A 25,257-nucleotide genomic window follows, 5' to 3' on the forward strand; every position below is an offset into this window, starting at 1 on the left:
GATTTTAATTAAGTATTTTTTTTTAATTTTAAGTTGTATTTTTATTTTATGTTGTAATTTTATTTTATTTTTAATTAAATGTGTTTTTTTAATTGAATTTGGTTTGAAATAAAAATAAAAATTGAATGAAAAGTAATTTAAGGGACGGAGGATTGCAGGTTCCGTCCCTTAGTTAAGAGATAAAGTAAAAAGGTACAGTAGGACCCATAAATAGTAATTTAAGGAACGGTTAAGGGACGGATGAGTAACAGCGTTGCGGATGACCTAATAGAATCAATTATGAGTCTAACAACTTGGACTCATAAAGTAATTAAAAAAAGTGAAAAAGTGAAAAAGAAGATAAATTCCTGCAATAATAAAAGATAAAGAAAATAAGACGATAGACAGGTCTCAGATGAGACGCCACAACGGATTACCTTACCACCGCCTCTCCGCCGCCGGTTTCCAACTCCATTTATTATTACCTTTTCCATCTCCGACAAGTCTTTTTATCACCAACCACCCCAACTGTTTCTTCTTTTTTTTCTCTTTATCTTTTTCGAATCCTTCACTTTATCTTTTTCGAATCCTTCAAAATCAAGCCAACTACAATTAAAAAACCAGTTTTTCTGAAACTATCATCATATAGTACTATATTCATATATCTTTATTGAAAAACTCATTTATTGAAGAACTCACAAACACGTAGCTCATGTGACTGTATCACGCCTCACGCTGTCGAAAGTTCCATCAATTTTTATATTTATTTAAATAAGAAAACCAAACCGTGTGAAACGGTTCTGACTTGTGAAAGGATAGCTCAAACCTCAGAGTGATAGGAATGCCGAATCTTCCGTTCGAGCTCATCGAGGACATCCTCCGCCGCCTGCCGGTGAAATCGCTCAAGCGTTTCCGCGCCGTCGCGAAAACGTGGTGTTGTTTGATTGACAGTGAGAATTTCATCAACCTGCATCTCCGCCAACCGCTGATTTCCACCTCTCACCGCAATCTGATAATAGGCGGCCTCGGCGTTTACAGCGTCGATTTGGAGGCGCTCGACAAGGCTCATGTCATCAAGCCGCCGTTCTATTACAAAAGCGTCGATGGGATCTCGAATTCCTGCAACGGAATAGTGCTTGTTATGAGCGATCCGCTTGTTCTGTGGAACACTTTCTCGAGGGAATACGTGACTTTGCCCAATTGCTCGACTGAGATGCAAGCTCCGTTTGAATCGTACAGTAAGGTTGCGTACGGATTCGGATACGATTCCGAGAGCGATGATTACAAGGTTGTTAGGGTTGCGGAATTTAGGCATAAGATAACGCATATCTGGATGGCTTCGGAGACGAAGATCTACAGTCTAAGGTCGAAATCATGGCGGAGAATTGGGGATTTCCCTTATGCGCTGCCGTTTTTGAGGGGGAATTGGCGCGTGCACCTTAACGGCGTTATGCATACTCTGGTGGAAGATCCGGAGGAGTTTGAAGCCGCCGCGGTGATAATGGCTTTTAATTTGAGGACCGAGAAGCATACCCCGATAATGCTTCCGTCAGAGATCCGGATCCGAGGAGTTGATGTTAGTTTGGATGTGCTTGATGGTTGTCTTTGTGTGGTTTGCACAAGTAGGCACAGGGTTGTGATTTGGGTGATGAAGGAGTATGGAGTGAGAAAATCTTGGATGAAATTGCTCACAATTAGCCCTCCATTGATAGAGCGGAATGATATCGTGAAGCCATTAACTTATTCAAGGGACGGTACTAAGGTTTTGTTGAATTGCGATGATAAAAGGCTTCTTTGGTATGATTTAGCTAACCACACAGCTGAGGAGGTTGTTGTTGAAGGTTTGCCGTTTGTGTTTTATGCTGAAGTTTGCGTTGAGAGCCTTGTTAAGCTTGATAATAGCGTGGCTGAGGTGAAGAAAAAGGTGCAGCGGAAGGAGAAAAGGAAGGGGAAGATCAGAAGTACAAGGTGATGTATTTAGCTAGCTGATGAAGTTGGAATCTGTGTATATGTATATATATGTTGGCTGTCTGATTATATAGGAATTAATATTGACTTGGGTTTACTTGTAATGTCAAGTCAACTTTGAATAGTATTCTCGGATGGTCACTTGCAACCAATGAATAGTAGTGCCTTTTTTTAATTTTTGTTTTTTAATGTAACATCACATGGTTTCTTTGTTCCAAGAAATTTGTTAGATGCAATTTCTCATACAAAAGTACCTTGACTTCTTGGTGAATAATTTGGCTTACTGCTTTTTATCTCTCAGGGATGACTTCTTGTCCGAGGGGTTCAAGTTGGTACTCTAACATAAAGAACACAAGTAATAGAAGAAGAGCGGTTGCATCGGGCACCAAAGGTTTGTATTAGTCAACCTACTTCTGCATGATATCGGTTTTCCTGTATTTTGTTGTTGGAATTTATATAAGCAACCTTCTTGCGAGTGTTGATATTTGAGGTTGAACTTGAAACTACTTTTTCATAAATGTATTATAAAGCAAGCTTAAAAAATGAACGTCTAGATGTGATTGTTTATCCTCAGATTTAAATGGTGCCCGGTCTTGGCTTATCCTTTTCTGCAAGGCGAAGAATGGGATAGAAAATTATTAGACGACATGATAACCCGTGACTTACTATCTAAATCCATTTAGTAGTGCTGCCTCTATCTGCATTTCACTCACCCAAACCCTTATTGCATTTCCTTTGCAATTTTATGCATTATCATATGGCTCATTTTTTATTGCTTATTAAACTTGGTAGTTTTTCTTGCCTTCTGGAAACAATTGTAGCTATTTTTGGTACTCTGTGCTAGTCAAATGTAGTATTAATTAGCGAAGGATCCATTGGTGAAGCAAAACATTGTTACTAGTGTTTATCCTAGGTAAACAAGGAAAAATATTGTTGGAATAAGCAATCTTGAGTTTGTTACTATATTATATAACTAACGAAGTTATTTCAATATTGATTAGACTGATATCCTCTGCATTACCATACATATAACTCTTACTTTTCCAGCATATTGTGTAATACTCTCTCCGTCCCCGAATAAGAGTCGTTAATTTCCATTTTGGGCCGTCCCACATTAAGAGTCACTCTTCATTTTTACCATAAATGGTAGTATGCCCCACATTCCATTAACTCACTCCACTCACATTTTATTATAAAACCAATATAAAAATGTGGGTCCCACATTCCACTAACTTTTTCAACCAACTTTTCTCTACATTTCTTAAAACTCGTGCCCGGTCAAAGAGCGACTCCTATTAGGGGACGGAGGGAGTAACTTTTTTGGTAACATGCGATGAAAGTTGAGAAACATGTCATGGAGCGCGATTTACTGTTATCTTCATCTACATCAAAATTTCCATCTCAAATTTCTTTGGTATCTGCTTTACTTGTCCATCAGCATTAGTTTTGATATTCTTCCCAGCTTGGTAGTGTGCCTTATAATTTTCCAATGGCATGCTAATTGAGTTATTTGACTTATCATTTTTTGAATTGCATAATTTAATTATATATACTCATGTCACTCACTTTTGCCGGAGAAAGGTTTGGAATATGTGGATGCATTGTAAAAGTTGGTTACTTTGCCTTATTACCTATAGCTGGTGTATCAATTGCTTACTGGTCAGACAAATGCATGTGAAGTTGAGAGGATCCATTTGTCTTAGAAAAACCTGAATGACATGATGTTTCCATAGAAGAAGCAATAAAGCATTTTGTTTGTGTGAAATTCAGATGTTCTGGTTGCAAGAAGCTGGCAGCTCGGCGATGAAGAATTAGCAGGAAAAAGCTCACTCAATTCTTCTGTCAACCTCTTGTGTCTTCCTCAGAGGCTGCTCTTCTGGTAGAGCTGGTTATATAGCATATCAACAAGAGGTTAATAAATATAAATGATATCTTATAGAGAAGGATGTACTGGACACACGCAGGTCACCTTTTGCTGTTGGAACAGTTGGCAAGTGAGGCAGCCAATGACATCCCTACTTCTTTGTAGGAGGTTGCAACACAAGCCAGAGAGGCTGAACCGTTTTTTCTCTGAGTTCTCTTTTGTGAGTGCTCAAAGTTTCAGTCCACAGTATAACCCTGTGTATATCTGAGTTGACTAATATTACAAAATATGATAAATGTGCGTGCGACTGCTAACAGACGTGTTTGGTACTGTATTGACTTTAATGATGTGTTGCGTTTGAACTTTCTGTTCAAGGTACATATATCAGACTATCAGTGGATATTTGTGACGGTATAATTAAAAAACCCCACTTTCATCTTCATGGTTAACGTTTTTACTTATAGATATCTAGTTTTGGTTCGATTGATAGTAGGCTGAAGTTAATTTACCTTAGCATCTTGACATACGATGGAGCTCGTCTTGCAAGGAAAATTGGAACCTCGTGATAATGCTGCGCTCAGTACAAGAAAAGGTAATTACAAAAATGACCTCTTATTATTAACGTTTTTGATAAGGAGTGATTACACAGTTTTCATATAAAATATTTCGGCTTTGTTTCATACTCCCTCTCCCTCCGTCTCAAGTTACCTAAGTCGTATTTTATTTTGGGTTGTCTTAAGTTACTTGACTCATTTATTTTTTTTGGCTAAAAACAATTTTTTTTTTATCACAACTACTTTATTCTTTCGCCAAAAGTGGTCCTAAACATATGACGATTTTACGATTTTGGTTCTAAACATTATCTTTTGAATTATTGAGTCATGTACAAATGAAAATGGACCGAATTTGGTCCATTTTTAACAAAACCGTTTATTTTGACGGTCACTATCAATTAAATATCATTTGATTAGATTAATATTTTTTTCTCTTGATTAACTCAAAATTCAAATACCACAATTATATATGCAGTAACACTGCATCAAAATACAATATAAATAACAAGAAATTCTAAAACAAGTTCATCACAAAATCATCAATCTAGCTTTAACTAAACTTAATCAAACAAGCCAAAGCCTACGGAGACGAGATGATTATCGAAGATTAAGGTTTTGCAGATGGAGCTGCTGCTGCTACGGCTTCTTTAGGGTTGGGTTTACTGAATTGGGTTTTAGGGATTGAACGACCAGGAATTGGACGATGCATCATCACCGTCAACGAGGCTCTGTCTCATGGCAGCGGTGGCAGAGGCGACGGCGGTTTCCATGGCCCTTGCCGTGATGGCGGAGGCTATGGAGGCAGCAGCGGTGGTGGTTATGGAGAAGGCGGTGGCAGTGGATATGGCCTATCGTGAGGGCGATGGTGGTTATGGCAGCGGCAACCGTGGCGGTTACGGAGGTGACTGCAGTAATTCCGAGGGAGATTTCAGATCTAAGAAACGAAGGAGAAGATGAAGTGCTAGTAAAAAAAGCTAGAATTATCATTTACAAAATATTAAATTATTAATTAGAAATATTAATCTAGTCAAATGTCATTTAATTTGGCATTGAATGTTAAAATAACCGATTCTGTAAAAAATGGACCAAATCTGATCCATTTTTATTTGTTCGGGACCTAATAATTCAAAAGATAATGTTTTGGACAAAAATCGTAAAATCGCTATATGTTTAGGACCATTTTTTGCCTTTACTCACTTCTCTACTTTATTTCACTCATCAAATCGTTCTCTTACTTACTTCTCTACTTTATTTCACGCACCAAACACAACTTTCTTAAATCTCGTGCAAAAAAAAAAACGTCTCAAATAACGTGGGACAGAGGGAGTATTAAAAGTTTAAAGTTAAACATAAATTATACAATACTATAAAAGGTTTTATTATTGTTTTATTTTAATGCATTATGTCATGCATGTTTAGATGCAGTTAACTTTTTGCCTATGTGATCTACAAATTACTGTGAAACAACATAAACCTTGTTGTATCAATGAAATAATTTTGAAACATTTTGTATCTAAGGTACGCAAAAAGTTGATATAGTCTAAGTACAATTGATGAAATGTAGTATTAAAATCAAATATGAATGAAATTTTTTGTACTACTACTTAGATATGCAAACTTTAAATTTTTATGTACGATAAAAAACAAAAATAATAAATTTTGTACGAATAGGGTAATCATCCCCGTTTTTTCTGATAATAGTTATATATCCATAGGGTTGCGTTATATATCCATAAGTTTGCGTTTTTTCTGATAATAGTTATATATCCATAAAGCCAAAGGTTGCAAACTTAAAAATACTAGCAAGTACAGTACTAATTTGCGTATACATAGATTATGTGTAAACAAGAGATAAATTGTTGTTTAAATGCGACATCAAACATATCCTTATCAACAAATTTACATCATTTGTAAAAAGTTCAGGGAAACGGACAAGAAACCTCACTGGGCCCAACTAGCCGATGATTTTTAACAGACTCTACGAACGCTAGAGACTCCCTGCAGCTCTTAAGATCCGATTTCGCCCTCAAAAACGGCGGAAAAAACACCCAAAAACTGGTGTATATTACATATCCCAACGTCAACACCCCCGAAACGATCCTAGGTAGCCTGAATCTCCCCTCACACAGTTTCTTAACGACTATCTCCAGAGACAAAGATGCCCCATGCAGCACAAAGAAGCCAATCATCTCTCCACTAGGCCACAATCTCCCAATGTTGTACACGATGAGCTCATGCATGACCCCCGACACCATAAAAGTAGCCAAAACCGCAGGGATCGCGGTCCATTTCCCGGGCCCGATGACGGACCTCACGGGGCGGTAAACCGTGGGGTGTAAAATGTTGGACACCATCAGATTCCACCTCCTCCCCCAGAAGTCTTGAAGCGAGGTAAAGCTCGTTGAACTGAGGCTCAAGGTCCACTCGGAGCAAGGCCTTTACGACGGTGGAGAAGAGGGAGAGGATCATCTCTAGCATGAGATACATGTGGAGGGAATAGCATAGCAAGATGAGGTGGGGATGGATGTGTGCTTTGTAGGCGTAGACGCGTATGAGAAGGGCTAGCTAGTATTGTTACTTTGATGACGTGTGGTTTGTGGGGTTTATTGATTTGGGATGGCTGTTGGAGTTTGATGGGGAAGCAAGCTAAGGGGATGAAGAGGGAGAGGTGGCCATGGTGGAAGATGAAGAGGAGGAGTTTGAAGGTGGAGAGCCATGAGATGAAGAAGGAGTTGATGCCGGCGAAGTGAATGGAGGTGAAGTTGAGAGGGAGGAGGAGAAACAGGATTATGATTGGGGAGATTGAGATGATTGTTGGAGTTCCGGTGGGGAAGATTTGGGCTACTTTGTGGGTGTAGCATAGGGAGGCAACTATGATGCTCCAAACTAGAATCAAGTTGTTGATTTCGCCTTCCATCACTCTCCCTCTCCCTCTCTCTCTATACCATACTACTTGTGTCTATCCACTTATTTATGAATTATGATGTGTTGTGCAGTGCATCACTATATATACCTTCTCCCTATTTCTATGGGATACTTTATTAAACAATTAAAATTTTTAATCTTTTTGCAAAAAATGTGTGACTATCTAACTTTTGTTTGTTCATTTTAAACGGGATAGGAATGCTGACTTCTCCCTGTGGAGATATATATGTAATCAATGCATACAAACTCTAAACTTATTCCAAACAGTACTTTTTCAAGTTTCAAACGTAAGTTATTAATAAGTTCAACTATCAACTCCCATTCTTATGCAGGAGTAGTATATTTTATTATTTAACATTAATTATTTATTGACTTGAATATAGCATAAATTTATTACTGGAGTACACATTAAAAAATTATAATGAGTTAGAAAAGATACATAAAGTGAACAATAAACAAAATTTTAGAAACAATTTATACGATGAAATTAGTACAATAGCGAAGATACAAGAAGAATTTATGAAATAAAGAATAGGAAATAAAAGTCAAAAATAAATAAAAATGCAGAATGAATTTGTTAAATAAAGAAAGTGAAGAAAAATAAGAATGCAGGATGACTGGTCAACTCTGGAATAGTAGCGTCAATTGCTGATCAACAGAGTAGTTGCTGCCGCCGAGTTAATATATATTCCAAAATTTCCAGTCTTCTAGTCTCGCAGAGGATACTGTTTATTCACTATTTTTTTCCCAGTAAATTTATGTTACCAAATTTTGTGCACACTAAAAATTAATTTATTTAAGAAAAAAACTAATTTATTTATTTTTATTAAAATATATGGACACATATATATTATATGGAACATGCATAATATTATGGTCATATATTAATGATTTGTGTATAATTTTTTTTATTTTTTGGAATCATAAAATGTAATTAATGCATACTTTAATTCAAATTTGAAAAGCAATAAAGCGACAATTCAAATATAAAAATAAAAAATTGAAAATAAAGCCGAGACTAATAAAGTCTTTTTAACTTGTCCACTAACTACATTTATTAATTTAATATATAATTAATACATCAAAATTATTAATATAACCTTATTTTGGTTGTACAAAATTTAGTTGTTTATCATCACTTTTTTTCTATTTTTCAAATATGTAGTTGAATTTGTTACGTCTAAAAAGCTACTAAAATGTGAGATCCAAATTTATATTAATGTTTAATGAGTTAGTATTGGTGGGTTCACAAATGTGGAATGAATGACTATAAAATTTGTTTCATTTTTCATAAATAGAAATGCTCATATTTTTATTGGAATGAAGACTATAAAAATTTTATGTGGCTAAGTAGTAAATTAATTATTAATCTTAGATTATAAAGAATACATAAATGGGAAAATAACAAAAGTTACAGTAGTAAAATTACTAATGTGAAAGAAAATACAAAAAAAATTGCTAGCATGAGAAAATTAAAAACAAAAATGAAAGTTCACAAAATGTTCTAATGTAGACGTATAGTACGAAAAACTACTTCTAGTATGAGAAAATTGAAAAATATAATTGAAAATCAACAAATTGTAAACTATAGAAATGAGGAAAAAGTACTTATCAGTCGTTGGGATTTGACCCTCCAAACCGCAGTATAAATATATTATAGTATTACAGGTACGTTAAAATGCTAATTTTTTTTAAATTGCTAACTTGCTAACTCATCAATGTAGTGTATTAAAAATATTAACACAATTATATTAAAATGTCAACACAAATTAATAACACAATTATATTAAAATATCAACACATATTTGTGTTGACATTTTAATAAATAGTGTTGAAATTTAAATATCAATGTCAATATAATGTATTAAAATATCAACTTAAGTTTAAGTTGACATTTCAGTATCATCGTATCGACATTTTTAATACATTGCATTGATGAGTTAGTAAGTTAGCAACGGATCAGGCCCTTATAGCACTATATAGTTAAATCTCATGTCTGCCACTATATATATATATATATATGAACTTTCAAGGTTTCCGATTTCCTCTTAAATTTATTTTTCTAATTTTTCCCATAAACATTTGTAATTTTATTATTATCTAACACAATGGATTAATCTTGAATAATTTGACATCCAACACGCCATTTAAAACTTGGGCAATTCACAAAATTATTTTAATTTGATCAAACTGTTTATTAGGGAAAAATTAGAACATCTCAAAGTTCGTGTATTTTTTCTTAAAGAAAGAGCTTATAAAAACTATAATTAAAAAATTAATGTACTAATGTTAACTTTTTTTAAAATCACTGGTTAATTCAACGTCATAGTGTATTAAAAATAAAAAATGTTTAAACGATCAGAACTTATTCAACTAGTTTGTAAAAAGTAAAAAATACTAATTGATAGTTAATATATTAATAGACAATGGTAGTGATATAATGCAAACCATATATCAATATAAACTTCAAACTTTAATCCTAACCATTAAACGCTTATTATGTTTCCAGATTAAAATGTCAATAACTTTTATGAATCTGTCAACAGAGGGTATATTAGACACTTTCATAATATGGTGAATCATTTAATTATAGAATAATTGTGTAATCCTGATTTCGTCGTTCTCTCTCCTTCCACTATTTACGTTAATGAAAATGTTTCAATTCCTCCCCTCATTCTAATTTTTTTTGGGCAAGTAGGTTGTTTTTTCGGCCAAAACACCTAGCTAATTCCAATCATGTGCTGATTCGTCAAAAAAATTGCACGAATTTTGCTTTGATTCTTTGTTGATTTTGTATTTTGCGTTGATTCAATGCTGATTTTGTATTTTGTGTTGATTTTTTGCCTTTGATTGCATTAAAAATTGCATGAATTCAGTGTTGAAATCGTCGTTCTCTCTATGTTGATTTTATAAAGCTTTTTTGTTGAATTTGTGTCCGTTGTTTGAATCGTGTTGAATCCAACGTGTTGATTTTTTGTTGAATTCTGAAATCTGCTGAATTTTTACCTTGAAATTGTGTTGATTCTTTTGTTTTGCTAATGTTGTATTTTGTGTCAACAAATGTCAACATAGGATAAACCACGCGCCATGACATATAAACAAAAAATACAATAATTTCAACACAGGTTCAACAGAAGATCAAAAAATAAATTCTTGAATACACCGACAAAGAAATCAATTTAAGTCTTCAAAATAAAGTTTTGACGTCAATTATGATGTTAAGATCATTTCCAAGATGTGAATATTTTTGGTTTTGGAAGGTGGGAGAGAAATTAGGAAGCATAAACCGTTCAGAAAATTAACTCACAAAAATACCCTCTATTGATAAAATACATGCTTTTGTTGAGATAGAAAATCTAGGTAATATTAACCACATATCTGTAATAACTAGTGACTAGAATTAAAGTTTTGAATTTATATTAGATAGATGGTTTGCATTTGATCACATCCCTAATAGACAATATATATATATATATATATATAGAGAGTTGCGTTAGTGTGCTAACTAATTTACAGCAATAACTAATAACTTTCAATTCTGAGTATTAAAATTATCAACACAAAGACATAATTATATCAATACAACATGTAAATTAAGATTGATAAACTTATATATTTGTGTTGAAAAGTTAATATTTGATCACACGCCTATATATATATTTGATTGTCACGATTCTCAATCTAAAACCCTAGAGTAGACAAATCAGAAAATAACTAGAATTTCATCTTCTCTAATTATGTAAAGATCTAATTGCACACTCTATTAAAAGAAATTTACCAAATTTTCCATAGTCTTCCTCTTCCCTTGAATAAAACGGCGAGTAAATTTACTGTTATACTCCTAAATGTAACAACAGAACAATGAATTGAGATTTTAAATTTCACAGCATGCGCAGCGGTGGATGGACGGCGTTCGTCCGTCCGTGCCAATGAGCAAGCGACGTGGCGGCACGTGATTGGGCAACGGCATAACCGTTGATTGAATTTTAAATTGAATTGTGTTCATCCTTGCGGAATAGTACAGCTGTGAGTGTTGCTAGAGCAGGCAGGAATAGTGGCGTCGGGCCCACAACCGTGCTCGCTGGCAAAAGCACGGTTGTGGATGCTCTCAAGGCACGGTTGTGGATGCTCTCAAGGCTTTTGGAAAACGAATTGTTGACCAAGGACGTTTTACGGTTACATACTCACCATCTTCAAATCTACTCATCCGAAACCCGCCGCCGGTACTTCTCCGCCGCCGTCGCCAATTCATCTCAATAATGGAGGGAGTAGGGGCCAGGTTCGGCCGATCTTCCACCCGTTTCAGCGGCCCCGCCACCGTCTTCACCGACCCGGTTCGCAAGTGGAAGAAGAAGTGGGTTCACGTGCAGCCGCCCAATTCCAACAACCACCACCACACGGCCTCCAACGGGAACGCTAATGGAAGCAACGGCTCCTCCCACCTCCAGTTTTACAAGTGGACGCCCATCGCTCCCAGCCAATCGAAAGACGGTAGCAACAATGATAGCAACGGCGGCGATAATGCCAGTGCTGAACCTAAGGATTTGAGTAAAGATGGGGATGTTGCCGTCGAGAAGCCTCCCAAGAGACGATTCAAGTATATTCCGGTAATTTTGCGTTATTTGATTTGATTCCAATTTGGGTTATTTGAATCGTCCTTGTAATTGCTCGTGTTTTTTGATTTGGCTTGGGCATGTGTTGTTATTTCTGGCGGCTGAATTTGGGATCATCTGATTCGATCTGTTGTGATTTTGTGAGTTTCTTGGCGGTCTAGGGTTCTATTTTTTTCGTAGTTAAAATGCCGGGAATTGGGGAGCAATGATAATTTTTTACTGATTTTTGTGAAGTTTTGACTTTATTCAAGCAAGAATGTATGTTTGTTGTATGCACATTTACGAATTGGAAGATGAATTTGAAATTCATAACATAACGACAAATCCATGAGGTTGTTCGGCTGTTTCACTTAATAGCGGATCTGTATGCTATAACATTTGTTCCAAACTATTTTTGGAGTGAAACAAAACTTGATTTTATATATAAGTAGTGGAAGGTAAAGAGCACCCTTCCTACCCTTGAGAGATTCAGGATGATTTGCTTTAGAAAAAATTTGTTTCCGTATGATTTTTACCGTGGTCCATTGCGGCAAGCGAGTGTCTGGTAGAAAATCTTGCTGATGAGAAACTTGTTTATGACCAATTCTTCGCTGCTAGTCTACAGCCCAGTACATGAAGTTGTTTATGGCTTTGAAGTCAGGATATGAATTTCTTATACTCTCTGTTCTTAGCAATATGAATTAGCTGCATGTTGTTATGGATAAATGCTTGGAAGTGAAAAGTAAATATATTTTTAGCATTCACGCTCTGTTATTTGGTTCACCAGCATTGTTAATGGATTGTCCAAAAGTGTCCTACTTTTAGTGCCGACTGACCTTCTACATGGTTATTTCAAGATCCAGTAAATTATGTTTTTTTATCTTGTCTCTGAACGATTGGACAGATTATTGTGCTTGAAGAACAAAAAGTTGAATCCTCTGAGCAGATGGAGGATGAAAATAAGTCAAGTGAAGATAACTCAGATGCAATCGAGGCAACATCCAGAGATGACGAAAAACCTGACATGAATGATGTACCAATGGATGAAAACAAGGTGAACATTGCATGTTTTCTCTCGTCTTTTGCTCTTGTTGCTCATTAGGTCTCTTCTATTATTTGTGGTTCTCAGTATGAAAAACTACACTCTTTATAGACAAGTCCACGAGTGCTTGGTTTTCATGAATGGGGATATACTTTCTTAAAACTATAGAGCAGTTTTTCCTAACCTTTTGATGAAAAAGGGTGGAGAAATATACCCTTTCCCCGGCCCCCCTTCCAGATGACCATTTTCAGCATAAGCACTCAAAGAGTCAGTCTATGCTTTGCATCTAAACATCGATATGCACTGTATCAGGATTCAGAGACCAATCGTGAAGAACGGCAAGATCTGAACGTAAGTACTTTGGATTTGAGTCTGGGGTTGAAGGCTCATGATGGTGAAAATGAGTCCGAGTCGAGAGCAGATCAAAACAAAGATGAGTAGAGCGAATCAGCTCGTCATTTATTCAGACGTCGCTTGATTTATGCAAAGCCTAAGGGTTGGAAGCAAATGCGCAATCTAAACCTGTTGAGTAAGTGTTTGCTGCGTTGCTTATACTTGAGAAAGTAGATTTGAGGTCACTTAAGGTTGTAATTTTAGGTTGTTTGCTTCTTTCTGAAGTGATATTGCATTTGTATGATTTCGTCTCCACTTGTTGATGAAATCAATTTTTTCACTCGAATTCGATTTTTCAGGACGCACTTCTTGCTGGGATTATATAACCACTTACCACGGCTCGGATTTATAAATGATTTGAACTATTTGCTGCACAAAGATTTTTTAGTACTATAATCAATAAATCTTTATCTGTTAATCATTAAAGTTGTTTTACTTGTAAATAAATAATTATTTACTCGTCAGTAATAGTTTTTCTAATCTTAATCAATCTTCACATGTTGTAATAAATAATAATATTATTACTAATATTGCCAATATTGTTAAACAAAAATCATAGTCACACATAAATACGCCGATTTTGACTCAATTATTAATTTGCTTATGAATTAACTTTAATGGACCAAATACTGATTTATCAATTGCTATAGGGACTTGTTAATTTATGGAACTGTGAAAAATCAAAATCGAAGTTTTGTGTATTTAGAAGCAGAATTTATAGTAGTATTTTATGTGTAATATTAGAATTTGGTGAAATTTAATGCTTTTAGGCACAATCACCCAAAAAGAATATACTCAATGTTTTAAACATAAATCTAAGTAGGGATGTCAATGTAACCCGAACCCGTGGATCGGCCCGAATAACCCGACAAAAATACAGGGTTAGGGTTGTAATTTCGCAGCCCGAATTTAAAATCGGGCCATTCGGGCTGACCCGTTCGGGTTGTCGGGTTAGGCGGGCTGACCCGTTCGGGTTACGGGTCGGCCCGTCGGGTTGAAGGCTTCTGCACAGCGAGCAGTTTTTGTAACGGTCATAACTTTCTCTACAAAGCTCCGATTGAGGCGTGCAATATATCCACGCGAAGCTCTTTCGAAGACGAAGAGAATGATATGTATTAGAGGTTTATCAGACTTCAAAATCGCGAGAAACATTGACTCAAACAAGGCTGTTGCACATCCACATATTTTGTGTACATTTTCTAATCAATTTTCTATCATTTCTCAACAAACATATAAACATACCAAAATATAGAAATATAATCAAAATCATCCAAGACAACCCTCTAAAACCATGCAAAATCCAAATACGTCAACCGACTATATAAGATCACAAAAAAAATCACCATGTGGTTCATAGATTCATAAATACGCGTATATAAAAGCTTTCTTTTAGTATATTTCCAATATAATAGTGCAAAGTGTTTTGACGCCGCTTCGTCATTGAATTATGCGTACTTTGATGATTCTTAAAACAAAGATAAATTATTATTTGACTTATTTATAGTTGGAATACATTAAATTTGACCAATTATAATTCAAGAAAACTTAGAGTTACTCCAATTAGCTAGCATCTTGATAATTCACTCTTTAACAATTCAAAATATTTTTGTTACATCTACGATGCACCTCTCACGTTATGAAAATTTTATTTAATTTTCTATGAATTGATTTATGTTTGAATTTTGAAACAAAGTGTTGATTTATGTTTTAAATACATAAACATAAACATACTATTGATAGATATTTTGTAAATAATTACGTAATGAATAAGTTATTTAAATTTAAATAACTTAATCTTTTTAAAAATATTAAAGAAAATTAAAAATATGTATTTCATTATTGAATAAATAATTAAAAATATGTATATAATTAAAGAAAATTTAAAATACGTATTATTTTTTGAAAATATTAAAAGAATTAAAAATACGCATTGGCCCGAATAACCTGGTGGGTTAGCCTGAAACCCGAAGGGTTAGGGTTAGGGTCGAACATTTATAACCCGAAAAAATCATAACCCGAATAGCCCGTATCCGAATGGCCCGACAACCCGAACGGGTTGGCCCGAACCCGAACGGGTTGGCCCGATTGACATCCCTAAATCTAAGAATGCTTGTTTGTGCTCAAGTAAGGTTGCGAGACTTAGTAGGATCAGCTTGAGAACAAACAAACCAAGCTAGACCACAACAATATTCGGCTTGACTAGATCGCACCCCTGATCAAAATGAAGAAACTAAACAACGACGGATTATTCTTATTATTTTCCATCGATCATCCAAACGTATTCAGGGATTCAAGATCAAAGGCGATGGACCGACAAATATGAACAGCACAAGCAAATAGCAAAATGATAGACCCACCGTTGGTACTGCACATGTTCACAGCTCGAATCTATCAACTTACAAAACACAATTTTCGTCATCATTCCTTTGTCACAACAGCAGGTTGCTCCTTGCTGAAATAATCATGCCTGTGAAGCATGGAGAGGGTAATGAATAATCTGGATCTACCAAAATGACATTAGCAAATAAACACATGAATGACTTACTGAATTTTTCGGCTAAGCTGGTAAATGCCTGTGCCAGCCATCACAATGTTTACGCTGAAGAGATTCCAGTTTTTCTGCAGCCCCACCATCATCATATTTTCACATACAACACAGAAAGTTGTTACATGCTATGGTTTTCATGAAAAACATAAGCTAATACAGGGAATTAAGAGGTTGCTCGGCTAGGTTTATTCTAGAGAGCTTATAAGCTTATAAGTAAAAGAGATAATAGTGAATTAGTGACAGAAAATCCTAATTAGAGAGAAAATTGAACAGAAATGAAATTAGAAGGGTATATGTTGGAAACGATGAACCATAATAGAGTTAATTTTGTAAATTGATTATTGCTCATATGATGATGAAAACATAAGCTGAGACTGAGGAACTAACTTTTGGGATACCTAAGAAACTGTTGGAGCTTATTTTCACAGGGTATAAGGTATTTTAAGTATAATAAATCATCCAAGGAAAAAACAATCCCAAGCGGTGGAACTTGAGAGATGCAGATAGCTCATTGCAGTTTTGATTTTGCAATGAACAATATAACACATGGTAACTCATCAAAAGCATTCATTCAGTAAAGCAAAATATATTTGAAAGCATTAACTAAGGCATAAGCAGCTATGTATCATAGACAACTGCACTCACAGGAGTGATAACAGTGCTATAGCGTGACCAGATAACTCCAGTTGCTGTAACAGCTGAAAATGACGAAAAGAGTAAACAAAATCAGTACCATGAATGTCTGTAAGAGATCTCCATTACACTGCTGAAATAAAACGGAAAAAGACAAACTTAAGTTATCAGGAAAGAAGACCAAATTATCATAGATATTATATCTATTTCACGTTTTTGTGAGCCACAAAAGATAGGATGAAGTGAGCTGGAAAATATGAGAGCAAAAATGTTCATAAAACTCACCTATCTGTTGGGGATATGAAACTTTCTCAGGGGGTTTTGCTGAATCAGCTAGATTAGCAATGCTAATTCCCCATTTGAAGGTTGGTGCCCAGAAATGAACTACACATAAGAAGCAAACCATTTCATTCTAAATAAGCTTTTAGGAATTTAATTCAAGCATAAATGATAATTCATGCAAAAAATTGTGATAATTTCACATACATGGTTACATGAACCTCATAGGAGGTACTAACTAATTATTCTATCCAAAATTAAATCCAAAAGTTTACATTTCTCCAAGTAAACTTGCCCTTGCTACATAGTTACATGTCTGTTAATATTTTGGAAACTATGCCTATTAGTTGATTCTTCACCCTCGATCAAGAAGATAAACACAAGGTGTCCTAATTACATCAATTTTTTTTCCCTTTCATTAGGCATATCCACATCCGAAACATCTAACACAAGCCAACGGAGGAGTAAGCTTAGGACCATAATTGATACTGTAACTCTTAGTTAGGATCATATTAATGCAAAACTTCTGCAACAGTTCGTCGTCATCACAGTTCCAGTCTGCACCAGAACAATAGATGGCACGATCTACACAGCCAAATATTTAGACATCGGTGTGATTGTCAGATGTCATTGACTTGAATGCAAATGCAAAAGATATACTAGCATTTACTTTTCATGACATAAAATTCATGATTGAGTGTTTTTATCTCCATTACTAGCAGTAGAATTTCTCCAATCCTACCTTTTCAGTGGGATTGAATCAAGAAAAATAGATAGAAATTATCAAGGGCATTGGATATCCCAAAGTATCATTCCATCTTAGTGAACTAAATATTAGGCTAATCCTCATAGATAAGCAATTCTTTTACTACTGTATTGTTTTGCGGTGTATCAACATGCATCAAGCCCTTCAGTATAATCAAAACCACATTGAATCAGAGGGAACTTTGCTTTTATCGCTTGACCATGATACAAGAAACTTTACTCGTTCATGGATCGTACATCCCATTTTAAAATCAAACTGAGTTTGTGCAGTGGACATCCATAACCCTAGAACTACCCACCCCACCCAACCTCCATCATTTCTTCTGAATTCAATAGCTCTTGACCAATCTTAATAAGTTTGCAAAATCAAATCAATAACAACAGAAACAATCATTTTCACATTCTGCAAGATACAACATCACAATTAAAGCAACAAATACACATTCTACCTTATGCAATTAAAAAACAAAAATAGAGAATTAAGATGCTAAAAAATTCAATCTTATGAGAGAAGACATCATATGTAAACATTTGAAAAGGGATACGAAATCAGAATGCTGAAAGAAGAAGGAATAAGGTTATCTAACTTACTGGTTTTAGGGCCAGCTGGGTGATTCCATAAAGCTTGAAATTTTGAACTCGCCATTGAAATTCTGCGAGAGTATCTCTGTCTGCGTGCGTCCCTGGCTACCCAATTGGGAGATTGTTAACTCAGATATAAATTATAATTAATCGTAATATTCTGTCACTACTTTTTAATCCAAATGGGTCTGTCTTATTTAATCGCAACTAATTTTATTGGCGACATTAAATTTAAGGGTGAACTATATATAATCACAACATAGCTGTTTAGGCTCACTTGTTGTTCGTAACTTAAAACACACCCTAATAATTTTTAACAATAAAACTACACACACATATTCTAATTTATAAAAAACTACTAATTATTCTATATTTATGAGGGGGTTTGATTTGCAAGATTGTATCTAAAATTAAATATATAGTGTATTTGGTTCATGAGATTAAATTACATTACTCAATTATCATAAGATAATTAGTCATAACTAACCCCGGACTCAATCTTAAAATAATTTCACAACTCAATCTTAAACTATATGTTTATATTATTTCATGTTATAAACCAATACCACCCTAACTTATCAATTATTTAGGCTCAGTCTTCTTGTGGGGTCAATACTTGAACAAGATAGTGTGTTGAAATGTTGAATGGGAAGGTGTCGATGAGCGAATGGAAAATAAAATAATTCTCCCCTTTTTGTTTGGTTGAAGAAGAAAATGAGAAGCGGAATGAGTTATGGTGCTCTTGATTCACTGGTAAAAGAACTAGACATGGTCTTGGATCATCGATTGTGTTTATATTGTCCTGTCAAAGTTGAACCTTGCATTCTGCTTCAGAAGAAGCAACACATTGAAAGGCTACATCAAAACAGTGTCTTATTATTAAATTTTGTTGAGGATTTCGCAAGAGAAGCTGACAACTGATGAATCCGCGAATTTCTGATGTTAGTAAATGCTGGTAGAGAATAAAGATCACGACACAGGGAATTTACGTGGTTCGATTTACTGAGGTAAATCTACGTCCACGGGAAGAAAAGAGGGCAGAGTTGTATTGCTTGATCTGTTTTCTACAGCTTACAATACAGACTTGCTATTTGATATTTTTATCTCTAGAGAGCTTCTTTAGAGCTTAACAGAACCCTTTTCTATCTGATCTAAGTTCTATTTATACATTGAACCAAGATCGTGGCATGCAGCACCATTTACTAGGCAGTGGATGTCGTGGAGATCGTGGCGATCTTGCATGGGTCCACTATCCTGCATGAGTTGATGACTGCTTGACACCACTAAATAGATCGTGGGTGTAGTGGAGGTGGAAATCCTGCATGAGTCCACTATCTCCTAGTTCGGTCGAATACTGAGACCGAACTGCTGAATTATTGCCGAGCAGCTTTTGCCGATCTGAGAGTAGAGCTTGATGCCGACCTGAGAGCAGAGTTTGATTGGTTGGCTTTTACCGAGCTGTAGGCTGGGGCCGAACTCTTTGGTTGTGCCGAACTGAACTCTTTAGTCATGACGGACTGATACTCTTTAGTCATGCCGAACTGATACTCTTTCTTGGGCTTTAGGCTGATGGGCTTTACTGCTGTTGGGCTTGTTTAGTACGTACTCCATCACTACCCCCCCGAAAAGCGAAGTGAATCACTTCGGCATTCTGGATAAAGGTACGGGGTAAGTTGATGTTTGTCCTCGGTCTGATGAAGTGAACTCTTCTTTGACCGGACTTGGTTTGTGTCCTAATTTGGCGAGTTTTATCGCTCGGATCGGACTTTCCGTTGTCCTAATTTGGGGATCGGACTTTCCCTTGTCCTAATTCGGCGAGTTTTATCGCGTGGATCGGACTTTCCCTTGTCCTAATTCAGGCAAGTTTTATCGCGTGAATCGGACTTTTGTTGCAGTTCGTTTCAGACGAAGTGCTTGTTTCTTAAGCGGAATTGTGGTCTTGTATCCTCTTTAGAAGCTTTGACTCACAATCGTTGGCTTATTGCAGCTCGTTTTAGACGAACTGCTTGTTTAAGCTGAATTGTGGTCTTGTATCCTCTTTAGAAGCTTTGACTCACAATCGTTGGCTTGTATATGTTCTAAGAAGGGGATCAGCCTTCGAAGAACAAGATACCTCAGTAACATTTGTAAGAGACGACACGCACATAGACAGACAAAACACACCTAGACAAATAAAAAGCACTTAGAGACAAAAACGCACAGAGACAAACAAAGACCAAGCAAACCAAAGAAAGCACATTGACCGAACAGGACTCAAGACTGACTGACCGGACTGTCTCTTACAAATGGAACTTCTTGAGGTTGGAAATGTGCCATGTTCGGGGTACCTGTTCTCCTGACATGTGAGCCAATTTGTAAGACCCTTTGCCGAGGACTTCTGACACCCGATACGGACCTTCCCATGTGGGTTCGAGCTTGCCCAGCTTTTCTGCTCGGCTTACTTCGTTGTTTCTCAAGACGAGATCTCCCACTTGAAATTGCAGCTTCTTCACCCTTTGGTTGTAATACCGGGCTACTTGCTCCTTGTACTTGGCTGCTTTTATGCATGCCAATTCTCTTCTTTCTTCGGCAAGATCTAGCTCGGCTCTCAGTCCGTCGTCATTCATTTCTGCTGAGAAGTTTAGAGTTCGGGGACTGGGTATGCCGATCTCCACCGGAATCACGGCTTCAGTGCCGTACACAAGACTGTACGGAGTTTCACCGTTGGAGGTTGTGGGTGTAGTTCGGTAGGACCATAGGACTTGAGGGAGATTTTCTACCCATTGTCCTTTGGCTTGTTCTAACCGAGCTTTTAACCCTTTCACCAGGATACGATTTGTTACCTCCGTTTGTCCGTTTGCTTGTGGATGAGAGACCGAAGTGAACCGCTGTTGAATATTCAGCTCTTGGCACCAATTCTTGAACGTCTTGTCGGTGAACTGAGTCCCGTTATCCGAGATGAGGATGTGGGGTATGCCAAATCGGCACACTATGTTCTTCCAGACGAAATCCAATGCCTTCGAGCTCGTTATCGTAGCTAATGGTTCAGCCTCCACCCACTTCGTAAAGTAGTCCACGGCAACGATTAGGAATTTTATTTGCCGAGGAGCTTGTGGTAGTGGTCCTACTATGTCTATACCCCATTGCATAAAAGGCCAAGGGCTTTGCATAGTGGATAGATCGGTCTGCGGCATCCTTGGGATATTTGCATGGATTTGGCACTTCGGGCATGTCTTGACGAGCTGCACTGCTTCTTGTACCAAGGTTGGCCAATAATATCCCCATCTTAGAACTTTTTTAGCTAAAGCTCTAGCTCCGATGTGGCTGCCGCACGATCCTTCATGAACTTCTCTGAGGATGTAGTCCGTCTCTTCTGGCCCTATACATCGTAATAACGGCTGAAAGTAGGACTTTCTAAAGAGGACTCCTTTATGAAGTTCGTACCGAAGTGCTCGGCACGTGATCTTCCGAGCTTCTCTCTTATCCTCGGGCAATTGTCCTTGATCCAGATACTGCAAGATCGGCGTCATCCAGTTCGGCGAGCTGGATACTGAATGTACCTCGGCTTCATCAATGCTTCGATGCATTAATTCTTCCGCCTTTGAGCTCGGATATGAGGCCAACTTACTTAAGGTATCTGCTCGGCTATTTTCCGCTCTGGGAATGCGGATTATCCGAAAATAGGAGAAACTTCGGCTGATGCTTTGCGCTTTGTCCAAATACTTCTTCATTCTCTCGTCACGAGCTTCACTTGTACCCAACATGTGATTTACTATGACTTGTGAATCACAATGGACTTTGAGAGATTTGACGAGCAGACTTTGCGCTAACTGGAGTCCGGCCAGGAGGGCTTCGTACTCGGCTTCATTATTAGTAGTGGGGAATAGGAACCGAAGTGAGTAGGTTACCTCGTGTCCGTCGGGAGCGACAAGTAAAATACCAGCTCCACTTCCCATCTTGTTTGAAGCTCCATCTACGAATCCGCTCCAGCAGTCCGGCGGCTCTACTTCGGATTCCCAGGGCTGTGCTAGTTCGGCATTGGCAGAATTCTTCTGTTCGGCAATAACAGGAATTGCTTGATCGAACTTTGCTTCTGCAAGAAAATCTGCCAAGGCTTGTCCTTTGAAGCCGATTTTGACCGTTCTGGATGGATCATCTTCGTATAACTGAACGGTCATTGAGTTCGGCTCTGAAGTGACTTCGGTCATCTCGCTTGCCTCTGACTCCGGTTGCTGTGATTGCTATGCTTGATGGTGCCGAACTGATTGCTCGGCACTTTTAAGCGCAATCTGCAGACATTCTTTTGCTCTCTTTTGATCACCTCGGATGACCGCTATCCCACCTTTAGTGGGGATCTTGATGGTGAGGTGATAAGTAGAGCAAACGGCCCGAACTGTGTTGAGCCAGTCTCTCCCCAGGATGATGTTGTACGGGGACCGAGCTTTCACCACAAAGAACTCGATCATCGTATTGGAGCTTGTAGGCGCTTTTCCCACCGTGATCGGAAGGCTGATAATACCTTCAGGGCGGGTGTCCTCCTGGGCGAAACTTTTCAGAGGAAGTGGAGCCGGACTGAGCCGAGCTGGATCCACTTCCATTTTATCGAAACATTCTTTAAAAAGAATGCTGACTGACGCTCCTGTATCCACAAATACTCTGTGGATCAGTTTGTTTGCCACTCCGGCTTGAATGACAATAGCGTCTTGGTGAGGAGAGATGGCTGGGATGGGATCGGCATCTGAAAATGTAATCACTTCGTCTTTCTTCAGCCTTTTATGTGTTGGCTCCTCTTGATTGGAACCTCTGCGTTCTGCTTTTAGGGACGACTTAGTCTTCCCGGCAGGGAGAGCATCAATAGTCTGGATTACTCCATCATATTGCGGCTCGTCGTCGTCTTCGGGATCCTCATGCCTTTTCGGATCCTGAGGATTGCAGTTCGCACCTCTCTGCCTTTTGTTCTTTTTCGGCTGCTTGCTTTGGTATTTTTTTAACGTTCCTGTTTTCACAAGAACATCAATACCTGCAGCCAAATGTCGGCACTCCTCGGTATCGTGACCGTAGTCTTGATGGAAGGAGCAATATTGATCCTGAGGTCGGCGCGCGGCCGATTTCGTCATCCACCTTGGCTTTTCGAACATATCGGAATGCAGTTCGAAAATTTCCGCTCTTGACTTGTTCAATGGTACGAACTGAGCGGGCGGCTTCTCAGGATTGAGACGTGGCCCCAATCGGTCTTGCACCGGAGTCCTTTGAATCCTTTCAAAAGGAGTTCGGCGAGGATGTCCCTGATCGCCAAAAGGAGTTCGGCGAGGATGTCCCTGATCGCTATGATCGGGCTCCCTCCTGTCTCCTCGGGATGAGCTGTCTAAAGACCGTTTGCGACGGTCTGCCTCATCGGCACGGGAGAACTGGTCCGCAATGTCCCACATCTCTTGAGCTGTTTGCGGACTGCATTCCACGAGCTTTCTGTAGAGAGCTCCGGGCAGGATTCCATTTTGGAATGCCGAAATGACAAGTAGATCGTTGAGATCATCTACTTGTAGGCATTCCTTGTGGAATCTCGTCATGAAGTCGCTGATCTTTTCGTCGCGACCTTGACGTATAGAAAGCAGCTGAGCCGAAGTGATCCGGGCTTCCGCTTTCTGAAAGAACCTCCTGTGGAAAGCATCCATTAGATCTCGGTAGGATCTAATGCTGCCTTGAGGAAGGCTGTCGAACCACCTTCTGGCGTTCCCGATGAGCAGCTCGGGGAACAGCTTGCACATATGGACCTCATTGAGACCCTGGTTCGCCATATTATACTGATAGCGTCCCAGGAAGTCATGAGGATCCACCAACCCGTCATAAGTCATTGACGGTGTCCGGTAGTTCCGCGGCAAAGGAGTTCGGGTGATATCGTCCGAGAACGGAGTCTTTAATGCTCCGTACATGGCGAACCCGACATCTCTTCGGTACGGAGGAGATGGAGTTCTCCTGTGGTTCCGGTACCGAGGAGGAGCAGGAACATGTCGGGGTTGAGGATTCTTTCTCCTGGAAGACACGTCACTACTGCGGTAGTGACTTTCATGTCTGGATGAGGAGGGAGAATCCGCCGTTGTCTTCTCCGGCTGTTGGCTCTTCTGCAGGAAGGTTAAGAACTCCTCCTGCTTCTCGGCCAAGAACAGCTTGACAGCTTCATTTAAATCGGGCTGCTGGGAAGACTCGGTGCGATGACTCCTGGAGTGGCTTGTTCCTTCTTCGTGAGAACCGGAGGTAGATGTCTCCCGAGGCCGTTTTTCAGACCTGCGAGCTGGACTAGCTTCCTCACGGTTATCACGAACGGTATTATGGGTGTTATGTGATCTGGTATGCATTTTTTTGGGGTGGAAAAAGGGTCAAAAATTCGCTTTATCACAAATTTGGTTCTCTGTTTCCCACAGACGGCGCCAGTGATGAATCCGCGAATTTCTGATGTTAGTAAATGCTGGTAGAGAATAAAGATCACGACACAGGGAATTTACGTGGTTCGATTTACTGAGGTAAATCTACGTCCACGGGAAGAAAAGAGGGCAGAGTTGTATTGCTTGATCTGTTTTCTACAGCTTACAATACAGACTTGCTATTTGATATTTTTATCTCTAGAGAGCTTCTTTAGAGCTTAACAGAACCCTTTTCTATCTGATCTAAGTTCTATTTATACATTGAACCAAGATCGTGGCATGCAGCACCATTTACTAGGCAGTGGATGTCGTGGAGATCGTGGCGATCTTGCATGGGTCCACTATCCTGCATGAGTTGATGACTGCTTGACACCACTAAATAGATCGTGGGTGTAGTGGAGGTGGAAATCCTGCATGAGTCCACTATCTCCTAGTTCGGTCGAATACTGAGACCGAACTGCTGAATTATTGCCGAGCAGCTTTTGCCGATCTGAGAGTAGAGCTTGATGCCGACCTGAGAGCAGAGTTTGATTGGTTGGCTTTTACCGAGCTGTAGGCTGGGGCCGAACTCTTTGGTTGTGCCGAACTGAACTCTTTAGTCATGCCGGACTGATACTCTTTAGTCATGCCGAACTGATACTCTTTCTTGGGCTTTAGGCTGATGGGCTTTACTGCTGTTGGGCTTGTTTAGTACGTACTCCATCAACAACATATTGAAAGCACGACTCACTAATG

The 25,257-nt window shown here is 38.2% G+C and overlaps 4 protein-coding genes and 1 long non-coding RNA gene across 7 annotated transcripts; 2 read left to right on the forward strand and 3 right to left on the reverse strand.

Moving 5' to 3' along the window:
- Positions 1-211: 211 nt before the first annotated feature.
- LOC121806395 lies at positions 212-934 on the reverse strand. Its single transcript, XR_006051666.1, has 2 exons — positions 806-934; positions 212-568 (listed from the first exon to the last, which is right to left on the reverse strand). It is a non-coding gene; the product is annotated as an uncharacterized LOC121806395 (long non-coding RNA).
- Positions 561-4,253, forward strand: LOC121806394 (F-box protein CPR1-like). 2 transcript variants are annotated; one of them, XM_042206416.1, is made up of 4 exons: positions 561-1,947; positions 2,249-2,338; positions 3,718-3,826; positions 3,912-4,253. In XM_042206416.1, exons 1-2 carry the CDS (start codon positions 821-823, stop codon positions 2,286-2,288), a joined length of 1,167 nt encoding a protein of 388 aa, XP_042062350.1. In that variant the 5' UTR covers positions 561-820; the 3' UTR covers positions 2,289-2,338; positions 3,718-3,826; positions 3,912-4,253. The 2 variants fall into 2 exon arrangements, with proteins under 2 accessions (XP_042062350.1, XP_042062348.1); XM_042206414.1 differs by having other exon boundaries at positions 3,718-4,253.
- Positions 4,254-6,284: 2,031 nt separating this feature from the next.
- LOC121808711 (long-chain-alcohol O-fatty-acyltransferase-like) lies at positions 6,285-6,719 on the reverse strand. The gene has a single exon (XM_042209306.1). The coding sequence runs from the start codon at positions 6,717-6,719 to the stop codon at positions 6,285-6,287; it is 435 nt and encodes a 144-aa protein (XP_042065240.1).
- Positions 6,720-11,244: 4,525 nt separating this feature from the next.
- On the forward strand, positions 11,245-13,691 carry LOC121806543 (B-cell CLL/lymphoma 7 protein family member B-like). Of its 2 annotated transcripts, XR_006051680.1 has the most exons (4): positions 11,245-11,897; positions 12,787-12,936; positions 13,237-13,453; positions 13,617-13,691. XR_006051680.1 is itself a non-coding variant. In XM_042206624.1 (3 exons), exons 1-3 carry the CDS (start codon positions 11,550-11,552, stop codon positions 13,363-13,365), a joined length of 627 nt encoding a protein of 208 aa, XP_042062558.1. In that variant the 5' UTR covers positions 11,246-11,549; the 3' UTR covers positions 13,366-13,691. The 2 variants fall into 2 exon arrangements, 1 of the variants encoding a protein (XP_042062558.1); XM_042206624.1 differs by having other exon boundaries at positions 11,246-11,897; positions 13,237-13,691.
- Positions 13,692-15,539: 1,848 nt separating this feature from the next.
- LOC121806603 (mitochondrial pyruvate carrier 4-like) lies at positions 15,540-18,317 on the reverse strand. Its single transcript, XM_042206715.1, has 5 exons — positions 18,134-18,317; positions 16,784-16,882; positions 16,511-16,563; positions 15,863-15,936; positions 15,540-15,784 (listed from the first exon to the last, which is right to left on the reverse strand). Exons 1-5 carry the CDS (start codon positions 18,186-18,188, stop codon positions 15,736-15,738), a joined length of 330 nt encoding a protein of 109 aa, XP_042062649.1. The 5' UTR covers positions 18,189-18,317; the 3' UTR covers positions 15,540-15,735.
- Between the last annotated feature and the right edge of the window lie 6,940 nt (positions 18,318-25,257).

The sequence above is a fragment of the Salvia splendens genome, chromosome 6 (assembly GCF_004379255.2).
Source record: "Salvia splendens isolate huo1 chromosome 6, SspV2, whole genome shotgun sequence".
NCBI lineage: Eukaryota > Viridiplantae > Streptophyta > Magnoliopsida > Lamiales > Lamiaceae > Salvia > Salvia splendens.

Coding starts and splice junctions, on each gene's coding strand:
- LOC121806394 (XM_042206414.1), top strand. CDS start 821: ATGCCGAATCTTCCGTTCGAGCTCATCGAGGACATCCTCCGCCGCCTG. Junction 1,948..2,248: donor GGGAAGATCAGAAGTACAAG/GTGATGTATTTA, acceptor TTTATCTCTCAG/GGATGACTTCTTGTCCGAGG.
- LOC121808711 (XM_042209306.1), bottom strand. CDS start 6,719: ATGGTGTCCAACATTTTACACCCCACGGTTTACCGCCCCGTGAGGTCC.
- LOC121806543 (XM_042206624.1), top strand. CDS start 11,550: ATGGAGGGAGTAGGGGCCAGGTTCGGCCGATCTTCCACCCGTTTCAGC. Junction 11,898..12,786: donor GACGATTCAAGTATATTCCG/GTAATTTTGCGT, acceptor ACGATTGGACAG/ATTATTGTGCTTGAAGAACA. Junction 12,937..13,236: donor TACCAATGGATGAAAACAAG/GTGAACATTGCA, acceptor GCACTGTATCAG/GATTCAGAGACCAATCGTGA.
- LOC121806603 (XM_042206715.1), bottom strand. CDS start 18,188: ATGGCGAGTTCAAAATTTCAAGCTTTATGGAATCACCCAGCTGGCCCT. Junction 16,883..18,133: donor CCCAGCTGGCCCTAAAACCA/GTAAGTTAGATA, acceptor TCTTATGTGTAG/TTCATTTCTGGGCACCAACC. Junction 16,564..16,783: donor TTCATATCCCCAACAGATAG/GTGAGTTTTATG, acceptor CGTCATTTTCAG/CTGTTACAGCAACTGGAGTT.